The sequence below is a fragment of the Cajanus cajan genome, chromosome 4 (genome assembly GCF_000230855.2).
Source record: "Cajanus cajan strain Asha chromosome 4, NIPB_CcT2T_4, whole genome shotgun sequence".
Taxonomy (NCBI): Eukaryota; Viridiplantae; Streptophyta; class Magnoliopsida; order Fabales; family Fabaceae; genus Cajanus; species Cajanus cajan.
In genome coordinates, this window is record NC_138520.1 from 3,060,995 (window position 1) to 3,073,314 (window position 12,320).

At 30.8% G+C, this 12,320-nt stretch overlaps 1 protein-coding gene across 1 annotated transcript; it reads right to left on the reverse strand.

The window, feature by feature from the left end:
- Window positions 1-404: 404 nt before the first annotated feature.
- On the reverse strand, window positions 405-7,436 carry LOC109802059 (uncharacterized). Its single transcript, XM_020363265.3, has 12 exons — window positions 7,192-7,436; window positions 6,835-7,054; window positions 6,539-6,739; window positions 6,268-6,338; window positions 5,707-5,866; window positions 4,203-4,796; window positions 3,658-4,038; window positions 3,495-3,570; window positions 3,358-3,421; window positions 2,288-2,423; window positions 944-1,057; window positions 405-861 (listed from the first exon to the last, which is right to left on the reverse strand). Exons 1-12 carry the CDS (start codon window positions 7,425-7,427, stop codon window positions 796-798), a joined length of 2,319 nt encoding a protein of 772 aa, XP_020218854.2. The 5' UTR covers window positions 7,428-7,436; the 3' UTR covers window positions 405-795.
- Between the last annotated feature and the right edge of the window lie 4,884 nt (window positions 7,437-12,320).

The following is a 12,320-nucleotide window of genomic DNA, read 5'->3' on the forward strand; positions in this document are numbered from 1 at the left end:
ATACATAGATACAACACTGCCACTTTTTCTCTTCCACTTTGAAACCATTAATGTACTCTTATCGGTTTAGGTCCAACCGATCATATTATCCAATACCAACCGAGCTTGTCAGTCTTCGAGCGAGCGCTCGTGATAATTGTAATTATTTAATTAAAATTCTAAATGAAGATTAGGAACCACCTGATAAGCTAGGAATATGCAGAACCAAACGATCATGGACATAATAGAAACATTTCGGAATTGAGGATCAAGAAAACAGACCGAAACATGACCACCTACTAAATTAAAAGAAGGTAAAGCTTCTACACAAGAAAGACTAGTTACACGTGAGATAAGAGAGAATTTCTCCGAATGCTCCAGTAGCAAGGACATCTTTGTCACCGAACAATTAAACATTGCGTCAGTTTCTTAAAAACATTTATTATAAAATCAAAAGAAAATCTTAACAATGATTAACAGCACTCCAATAATGTTACCAAAGAAAACAACACTCCTATAATAATCTTAAATCCTTATAGACCATAACCGTCCTCAAGAATCAATATTTAGGAAACAGATATTTTAACGAACTTGAGTGAACTTAGTACCAAATAAATATTGACAAATCCACAGAGGCGTTACCATTATTTAACTTAAAAATCAAACCCCCACTGGCCATTTCTCTGACAATCTCATGATGAAGGTATTTTCTTGGTTGAAGTGAAGAGCCGAGAGATAAAATGGTTCACGGGTATTCTCTGAAAGAAACTAATCCATTCATTGTTCACTCTGAACTGACTTTAGCCGGAGTGGGTTCTATTCAATCCAATGCACTTCTAACATTTTAGCCATAAAACTGTACCGGTCAGCAGCTTCATCGATCTGTCAAATACATATTCAAATTGAGACATGATATAACAAAAGCCGAAATAAGGGAAAGACAATCTGGATCCAAAATCGTTACCATTTTCTTTGTTGGACGACCAGCTCCGTGTCCAGCCTTGCAGTCAATGCGACCAATTATAGGGTTTGTCTGGGGACTTTTTTCCAAGCTCGTACAGAGGACATACTGCATGGTCTGATAAAAATTGAAGATGTGTTGAGAGAGAGAGACAAAGAGGTGTAGAACTATCGGCACGAATTTCTTTCCCACACAGTTGTCAAGTGAGTAAAAGATACAACCAATATGCAACCACAATTTGCCACTTTATTTAGATTATAAATTTAATAGTGGAGTCAAAACCCTTTCTGTCTCTAAATTTTATTTAAATAAAAATATGTAATTTTTAAAATAATATAGATAATTTGGATCATGCAATTACGATAAAAATATTATTAGAAAAAAAAAATGCAAACAAAAATTGGAATTTAAAAGGTAAAATAAGATATCAACAACAAAAAATAGAGAAATATTTTTTTTTGTAAAACAACTGGTAAAAAATAGACAAAAAAAATGTCTCGAGAGAAGTAGTGGTGTATGGTTACTTAAAAAAAAAGTCAAAAAAAGTGAACACGAAATCTATTAATGTTATAGATTATAGATCATAGATAATGACTTTATAGTTCGCAGCATAACTCAAACAGAAGCCGACTTGGGTCTTGTATCTTCAATATGTACATGTATTGTTGATGGGAACCGAGAGTTGGGGGCAATAATGACAGTTATTGGCAGAAAGTGATAGTTACATATTAAAATAGGTATAATGATAATTGTCATCAGCAGTTATGTATTATCTATAAATCTATGCTCTGTAGCTTTATTTTGGATACACATTTTCTTTTCCATTTTGTCCTTTTAATCACTTTTTAACTTATTCTACAAACTATTCACGTTCCTTGAATAGTTATCTATTATCTTTTTTATTTATTTTACTTTTAAAACAGATAGGCACAGAATGTCTCTTTTTTCTTCCAGTTATAATAAATTGAATAGTAACTTTCGTGTATATAGGATAGGCCAAGTTAGGAGCAGTTAGATATTATCAAATGTGTGTAATAGAGGAATAACGGGTACATGCGTGTATTATTTTATCAAGTTATGTATTTTAGGGATATTTATTTTATGTATGATCAGATGGTAGATAGTTATTTGGTTTTGTAGGAGCAGTTATGTAAAATTCGTATCGAAATAGAATGTCCCCTGTAGGGAAGTAGAGGCAGGAGAGTGCATTTGAAGTTCTATAGACCGGGTTTTTCTCTATAGGAGTTGTTAAAACTCTTTGATAGCTTCAGCTGTAATTTGATATTCAATTAGTGTTCCTAAATCTCAAATTCTAGTGCTCTATCAATTCATGAGAAGCAGACTAACCGCCAGTAGCTTCAATGTATGCAGTGGCACAACGCGATCATCATGATCAGCAGTCAACAGCATGGTTGATGGATACTGAAATGATTTATCAAGATGCTGTTCCCACGGTCTCCGGACATTATGTAGTGGTGAGTATCTAAAACAGTGGATAACAGAAACATCATTTTTTCGACACAAACAAAAGTTACATATCAAACAGTAGGAAAACACAGGAGATCGTCAAGCAACCTAGTTTACTAAACATGGTTAAAGAACATTAGTATGAAAAAAATAAAAATGAGAATACTCAACTTCAACAAACCAGGGAGAAACTAAATATATTCGTGCTGCAAGAAATGCGAGTAAAAATTGCACCAACGTAGCAAATAACAAAATCCCCCAATAGAATTATTAATTTATTACATAACTGGTGCAAAATGCACTGCGGTAATGTGCTATTTACCGATCAAGATAGTTTCAGCTTCAGGACCAAAGCATAAGATAAGCAGCATACCAAGTATCAAAACAGTCACTCAATGAGTCAAAATGTTTAGCCATATATGACAAAATTACCCTTTAAGGCTTATCATCTCCATCTTTTATATTAATAGAGTTTTATTTTTATACAAACAAGGTCCTATATTGTTAAGACAAAAGAAGAAATAAAAGTTTATAAAACATACACGTACTTCATTGGTAAAAAAACCTTTTCAGTGATGACAAAAAATAAAATTATAAGGGTTTAAGACCAAAATAGATAATACTTATCAACTCAGAGATGTATGAGCAAAAACTCTAAATACCCAATAAAACAGCAAAGAAGAAGTACCCTTCCAGCAAATATCATAACATGACCTAACAAGTTCCTATTATATTGATCAATTATAATCTATCAAATGACAAAGGCATGAGGAAACCATGTCATCCATCCTAAATGAAAGTATATAGTATTGGATCTAATGGCACTATTTAGTAATAATCATAACTTGCTTATCATACCACAAACCAAAATAACGCGATTGCATGTTACTTTTTTCAAAAAATATAGAAATATATCTCTGATATTTTAAGACAGGATAAACCATACTCACTTGATTAGCCAATGAAACTCTTCCTCCTTGTCTGAACAACCAAAATCTGAGGTCCAGGCATGACCTGAATAACAATTCCAAATCAATATGTGAAACTTGTATAAACAAATTACTGGACATTACAGATTTAAAGAAACCTATGGTAAATTTGTGGAACCGTAGCATGTCCATAACACCAACATGAGCCAGAGCGCAGCCAAATAAATCAGGTCTCTGTACATAGAAATAAGAATCTAATAAATAGAGAGATGTTGAATGGGAACGAATAGATGAAAAAATGGGAAGACAAATGAATCATACCTGATTTATACAAGCACCAATAAGAAGCCCACCATTGCTTCCACCTTCAATGCATAACTTTCTAGGTTGAGTATAGCCAGTGGATACAAGGTATTCAGCTGCAGAAATGAAGTCATCAAAGCAATTCTGCTTTCTTGCAAGAGAGCCTGCTTTATGCCATTCCTCCCCATATTCTCCACCACCTCGAATATTGGCTATGCAGAAAACAACACCTAAATGTCTTGTGAGTACAATGCGACTGACACTGAAATATGGTGTAATACTGATGTTAAAACCACCATATCCATATAACAAACATGGGTGTGAACCATCCAAAATAATATCCCTTCTAGCAACAATGAACATTGGGATCTTAGCACCATCTTTACTACTCACAAAATCCTGAAATGGGAAAATTACATCAAAGAGTTTAACCAAGTTGAGCAACTAGTCCAAGATATAGCATGCTCTTACTGGTTTGAAATAATTTGCTTTCAAAACTGTCTATTTAATAATAGTGAACCTAAAAATTAGACGACTTAGCAGCACTAAATACTTTTTTTTACCTGTTTAACATGAAATTCAGACCGATCAAACCCAGGGACAACAATTTCACGAAATATCTTCATATCAGGAATCTCTGTTCCCAGGTTGCACTGGTAGATGATACCAGGAGTTAAAAAGCTTGAAAAGCTAATGAAAACCACACTATCTTCACGCCGCGCAGAAATTTCAGAAACTGTGCCAATGTCAATTGGTAATTGATGCAGCAAGGAACTTGTTTTTAAGTCTCTTACTTGTAAAAGATACTTCACGTCACTCAAGTAACTCACTATCAATTGGTTACCATTTACAGCACACGCTGACTCAAGTACATCTTTTTCAGACTCTTGGAGAACATCAGCCCAAACAGTTGGTTCTTTCAAATCTACTCGGACAATTTTATATTTTGGAGCATCTTTATTAGTTAAAAATGTAAACACGGTGTCATCATTTGCGATGACTTCATACTTTGCATCGAAGTTATCAATAAGTTTGACAAATGGAAGGAGGGAATTTCCATTCTGAAAACCTTCCAGCGCGTTAGGAAGTTTAGACAAGTCACAGTAGTAAAGTTTGTTAACTGGATCGCAACTTTCATCAATATAGAGAATGATGTACTGCTCAATCAACAAAAACTGAAGTCAGATTCAAGGGAAATTCAAAATCATATGCATGAAATTCATTTTAGCTTTGCTACTGCACTTGATAAAGAAAAAAACAATTAAAATTATACTAACTACATGCTTGGCTTGCGATGTTCTGAATTCAATCATATTTCCAACAACCTTCTCTAGTACTATGTATGAGCATTAGTAGGTATATTAAATTACATAATAACGAATTGATAACCTCTTTCTGTTATTAAATCAGAATTTTGAAAAGCATCAGAGTAAAGCTGCAGGTTTTTAAGGCAAGATGCCTCAAGAAAGACAGATTTCTATTGAGCAAAAACATTTAATCATAGTAATATTTTATATATTTGTTCATTGAAATGCAAAAATGATAAACTGAGTTTTTGGTCATTTGTAACCATACATTTTATAACCATACCATGATGCAAAAATGAAAAGGCTTCAATGTAATTTTGGTCATTGAAAATAAAATGTATTTTGGTTTTATTTCCTAAAAAATATAAAAATCATGCACTTTTGGTTCTTGGTTCAAAACCTAAGACCATATTATTTTTGTTATGAATATGGACTACAAATGACTAATATTTTTATATGAAGTAAAACGAAAAACTGTCACATTTAGAAAGAGAAAAAACATATTTAAGACAAATGGAAATTAGGCAAAGTGATACAGCAGAGATCCAGGTTTTCCAAGCAAGACACTTCAATGCAAAATCAGGTAAATATATACCTTCAAAAAGAAATATGTAAAGCAAGGCATAAAACATGAAGCATCAGTAACATTAACATTAGTAAAAAGCACAAAGGCATTAGTTGCTCATTTTCTTGTTTTATATGAACATAAAAAGAATACAGATAATGAAACAATTCTAAAGCAACGAAAATAATAAAGCACCTTGCCATCATCAGTAACACTTCCTGTAAACGAATGTTTAGGGTTTTCAGGATCTCTCCAGCACAAAATATCTTCTGATTGATCTGTACCCAGAAAATGATAATAGAGCTGATGATGAAGGTTAGCATTTGTTTCGGTCCCAGCATCTACTACTCCATCTCTGCAGTGTAAAAGCAGGGTAATTAATTCAAGTCAGGTCAGAAGAACTTGAATTCATCCTACTGGCATCACCATGAAAAGTTATTTACAACATCTCTCATTTAAAATAAGACCAATTCAATTCGATTCAAACCATGTTGATCAGGACAAGCAAATTCAAGGCCATTGCTCTTCGTATTTATAATTCGCCATTGTTGTAGTCCAAATAGCAATAGCAAATTAGGGTCACAGGCTCCCATTGTTTATCTTAAGTATCTTTCCTTTATGACAAAGAGTTAAGCGGACCAAATTCTATCACATTCTAACTAACACGAGAGAATTTGAAACTTAAAAACCTCAAGAAGTTAGAAAAACCAAGTACTGTACTTTCTGGAAAGAATGTGAGCATATGAGATCACTTACTTAGGTGCTGGATAGCGGCTATAAAAGAAACCTTTGTTATCATGCGTCCAATTAATTGCAGAAAATTTCACCTGAAAAATAATATTTACAAAATTGGTTTAATTTCTACGCACTATCAACATAAAAAATTTACAATGTATTGTCATCCAATCAGAAACACACAGTTAGTACTGCATACATAATTATTCATTGACAATTACAAACATCAGTGGTGCTCTTGTATGCCAGTTTTTATGTATTTCTAGTAAAGGCTGCACAGTGTGATACTCACCCACGATAAAGTATCTGGCTCGACATTCCTGTCCTCAATCCGCATTACTTTTATAGTCGTCCAATCGCTACCACTTGAACTAAGCGCATAAGCCAAATACTTGGCATCTTCACTCACCGAGACTGTGCTCAACGAAACAGTTCCGTCTTCACTCAAGGCATTGGGATCGAGCAAAACCTCTGCCTCTCCCTCCAAACTCTCCTGAAAACATTCAACACAGTTCAATTGAATCCGATAAACTCGAAACCAATACAAATCATTGAAAATCTGAACGCACAGTTAAATAGATACCAAACCTGCACATATAGAATGCTTTGCGGCTGAAGCCCAGTGTTGTGGTAGTAAAAGTACTTATTGGCTCGCCGAAACGGAGCCCCGTAACGGGGATGGTCAAATAGCTTGGTTATATTTTCCCTAAGCTTCTCTCTGGTTTCGCATTTTTGAAGAACCGAATTCGTCAGCTGAACCTGTTTCGCAACGAACTCTTTCACTTCTTCCGCATCAGGATCTTCGAGCCTTAAACCGTAAAATAAAACAGATTAAATGCATATAAAAAAGACATTTCCTAACCAGAGTTTAAATCAAATTTTGCAGTAAGTTGGAAAGATTGATCCGAATTAAGCAACGAGAATAATTGAATTTGGTTTTCGTACCATCGGTAAGGGTCGGGAATGTTGACGCCATGGTAGTCTTCGACGACCGAGTCGTCTCTGCGAGCAGGAGGATATTGCAGAGGCACGTTTAGGTCAAAAAGCGAACCCATGTTACTGAGAAGACGTGAAGACAGAGGAAGAGAATTGAAATGGTAAACTTCAAGAAACACCTGGTTAAATAACACGAGAGATTTTGTAGCAGCAGGTAATTCGGGAATCACTATTTTCTGTTGCATATAAGTAAACGATAATCATTCATGGATATTCTCATGCTACTTATCACTTTTAGATTATTAAAAAAAAAGTTTTAATAAATATTATCGGTGACAAAAAAAATATAATTAATGGAGTATACTCTTTATTAAGTTATATCTCTCCATTTCTTTCCATCCATTTATAATCTAATACTAAAGTTTTAAGTGTATAAAATATATTAATATTTTTATGATTCACATTTAATATATTTTATATATTCAAAATTATATGGACAAAATTCAAACTTAGTATATACCATTTTGTTAACTACTATTATCAAATAAGTTAATTTGAAAGATAAATAACTTAAAACAATACTTCTTTCCATTATTATAAGATCTAAATTATTAAATTTGTTTAGAACTTTCTATAAGAACAAAACTACTACTCTATCTTATTCTTATTATAAGAAAGAAAAAAACAACTCATATTATTTTTGAATATAAATAAATTTCAATTAAATTTACTATATTTAATATTACTAACAAAATACTCACATATTTAATTGAGATTGTATTTTTAATATTTTTTTAATTCTTAATATAAGTTTCAAAGAATAGTAATTTAGGAAATTAGGTTGTTTTTTTTTTAAATATTATTTGTATAATTAAATAATATTAACTAATTTTCTTACTTAGCATAAATTATTTTTTTCTGCTTACATTTAGAATCAAAAATAGTATATTCAAGCATTGAATTTTACTTTACAAAAATATTTTTATTGAACATTTTTTTGAGTTCAACAAATAGGTGAAATCTATTTAATGTATGTTTATTAAATTATAAATAATCTCTTGCTTTTGTTTCTGAAATTTTTTTTTTTGAAACATATAATAAAGCTTTAGAAATAGTTTTTGCAATCAACTCCCATTAAAAAAAAAATCCTATGTGACTAATAGAATATAGATTACATTCATTATATCCCATGACTCTAATTGATGCCACATAGGTAAATCAATTTTTTAAAAAAAGCTGGTGATAAAAATTATTTCTGAAATATTATAAAATTCAAATGATGTAACAAAAGAAGGAAACATTACAGGGATCAAAAGTGAAAAATTATTAAATTACAAAGACAAAAATTATATTTAAGTTTAAATTTTAATATCAACCTCAATATATTAAACACAAACAGTTATTTTGCACATAAATATTTTTAGAGATTATTTTCCGATGGAAGCGATTTTAGGAATTTTCTTAACTTTTTATCTAATTTAAGTTTTTATTTATTTATGAATTAAATTTTAATATTTTTAAAATAATTCATTAATAATTAAAATTTTGTAATATAATATAAATTATTTATCTTAAATTTAAAATATAATTTATATGTATAAAAATATTTATTTAAAAAAAATTTATATATAATTTATATACTGAAATATAATTTTTATTTGTATATATAATTTATTATACATTTAATTATATAAAATTAACATTTAGCTTATAAAATGTACAAGTTAAAATACTAATTTTAAAAACAAATTATCAATAAATAAAAATAATATTTTTTTATAATGTAAATTATTTATCATAAATATAAAATATAATTTATATGTTTACAAATATCTATTTATACAAGTTTTAAAATGATTTATATATTTAAATATGATATTTTTTATATAAATTTTAATCATATATAATAAATATTTAATTTGTGTATTGCACAAACTAACATATTAGTTCAATATAAAATAAAAAATAAGGTTGGATATATGTTTAGTTAAACTTTAGAAAACATTTTCATCTCAAAATGGGTCCAAATCAGAAAACGAAAATCCTTGGTTCAAATGTTGGTTGTAAACAGAACATCATTGAAGTTGGAGATGGTGATCACTGTTCTAAAAAAAATGAAAAAATAATTAAAAAATAGAAATATTGATACTAAAGGTAATGCACTAATCATACAACAATCTAAGCAAAGGAAATATTATTCTCAAAAACAATATAGTCTTAGAAGTAAATCAAATTTTTAATCACATTTAAAACAAAATACAAGTAAAATGTGGTCAAAAATAGAACTATGTATCTCTTAACAAGGATTGTTGTCCTTCTAGAGAAAAAAAAATAAAATAATATATATATATATATATATATATATATATATTTATATATATTTATTTAGCATCTACATTTAAAGGAAAAAGTTTGCCCCCTTACTTCTCTCATTATTAGGCCTTAAAGGATAAATTCATTTGCTAGGAAGCAAAATTTGTGAAAATATTTATGTTATATTAGAATTGCATACAATTAAAAACACATTTAAATTTTGCATTATTTAAAACATATAAAAATTGTATTATTTAGATTAGGCCTTAAAGGATAAGTTCACTTGCTAGGAAGCAAAATTTGTGAAAATAATTATGTTATATTAGTATTACATACAATTAAAAACACATTTAAATTTTGCATTATTTACAACATATAAAAGTTGTATTATTTAGATATTATTGGTATAGAATATGATTTTCCCTTTTGGAAATAGATTAATAAATAAATGATATATCATTATAAATTAAGCAATTTTATGTTTTCTCAAAATATTCTCTTGATATTCTTTATACAATTTATAAAGAACCAATTTGTACTCAAGAAAAAAAAATGACAAAATTCAAAGAGGTACAAAATTAAACCAAAATTGTGGATAATGTGAAATATTTTAGTACTTTATTATATATTGAGATAAATTATTTAAAATTAAAAGGAAACGGGTTTCTAAAATAATACTTTTAAAAAAATATTTTTTGAAAAAAAAAAAACACGAGTTGCATCTTAAGAAAAAATTCTTTTTTTTAATTAAAAATCAGTTTAAACAAACACACTAAAAATAATAAATTTGTTGTTTCAAATATTTTATAAAATAACTATTGTCATTTTAAATATTTAATTAAATTGAATTGTATTGACTAATAAAAGATACAAAAGTGTTAAATAAGTAAATTAAACTTAAATGATCAATTCTTATATTAGAGATCGCTGCATGTATTTTATTGGCTTATTTTTGGAATCAAATATTTAATTTTTCCTAATTAAATAATTATTAATAGTAGAAGTTGGTTATAGTTGATTTTATTTATTACTAAAGGTATTATGTGTCTTTTGTATTTAAAAAACAAAATAAAATAAAAAGTTGACCGTTAATAATAAGGTGTAAACAATTTTTGGGTAGTTTTGTTATCATGGTAGAGTGTAGCGACCTGTCATGATCCTTACACTTAGTGGAATCACATTATTACTAGTGAACTAAGAGTATATTAAAACTGAACAACTCATACATACAAGTGTATAAACATAGTATAATAATACTAACTATGTTTCTATATAATAAAAAAATATAACACTAAATATGTACAGTCATCCCAAAATAATAACCTCATAGTGTCGGTCAAGCACAAACAACAGTTACCCAAGAAGGTCACTCGGATATTAGGACAAAACTCATCGCCCCGCAGCAGTCACAGCAACCAGCTCCAACCTAACCCTGATCTACTCTCATACACGGTATGATCATTGCAGTCCATCCACATGGAAACAGATGGGTAAGTTAGAGTTCAAAAATCAATCATACAAATATAGAACAATAATCTATACTACACATTCATCCAACTATCAATGTTCACAGAGCCACACCATATACTACTCATGCATAAAGTGCAATCCACCAATCATGAAGCTAAACACCACACACTTCATCGTATTAACAATCATGCAATAAATACATTTCATGACAGATATTAATGCATATCAATCATCTAATGCGTCGTCACGCATACACCTAGGAGATCTCCCTAACAGTAGAGCAATATAAGTGACATCCCAATTCTACCGAAATCACCCCAACCATTTTCATGCCCAATGCGTCCGCTCGGTCACAGCTAAACAAGATATAAATCCTCACTCGAGTTTACTTGGACGATGTCACTTACACAATTGGAAGTCTGGTTCCACCGTCAGGTATAGCACAGCTGGGTACAGGCTTACCACGACCTTGGCATGCATTACCGAGTCACTAGTGGAGTTCGCCCACCGACTATCCACAAGGAACCACGCACCTTCCCGAGTACTTGGTTAAAAGAATAACCCTCGACCTCATACTCTACTCCAACACTAGCTAAGGACTTAGAGGAGACTCACCCAAACCAGTGGCCTACCTGAGCACCACTCTCACCCAAAACCAGTGGTTTATCTAAGCACCACTCTTATGTATATCAGTTACCTATCCAAACACCACTCTCAAGAGACTTTATGTGAGCTCTTCCAGTTCGAAAAAAATTCCCTTTCTTCAAGTCCAAGGCTAGACACATGCCATAAGGCATCACATGCAATAATGTATCATACATTATACATGGTCAATCCACCATCATGATCAATATCATCCTCATATGAACATATACACATGTCATATCATATTTAAACATTCATACATATCATTACCAAGCTTACATAAGAATCATACACCACCATACATCATATATCATACATACATGATCACACTTTAAACATGCATAAGCATCATTTTCAATCAAAATATCAAGCACACTCACGCCCGGCGTAGCCAGCTCGCGCCCGGCGCTTTTTTTTTTGTGCGCCCAACGTGGCTCTATTCACGCCCACCGTGAATTCATCTAGAAACTGCTTCTGATGAATACATGCCCGACACCAATAATATGCACCCGACATAAATTCATATAACAACTCCAAAACATCAAAAAATTTGCCCAAAACCTAAAAATCAGGAATTCCAGCCACGTTCAATCCATAAAACATAGCCCATAGGCTTCATACAACTCAAAAATAACCTCATATTCAACATGCACCCACCCGATGCATCAAAATCACCAAAAACCTCATTTTTCCCATACTCCAAAAAAATG

Coding starts and splice junctions, on each gene's coding strand:
- LOC109802059 (XM_020363265.3), bottom strand. CDS start 7,427: ATGCAACAGAAAATAGTGATTCCCGAATTACCTGCTGCTACAAAATCT. Junction 4,039..4,202: donor CTGAATTTCATGTTAAACAG/GTAAAAAAAAGT, acceptor TTCCCATTTCAG/GATTTTGTGAGTAGTAAAGA. Junction 3,422..3,494: donor GTTCCACAAATTTACCATAG/GTTTCTTTAAAT, acceptor ATTGTTATTCAG/GTCATGCCTGGACCTCAGAT.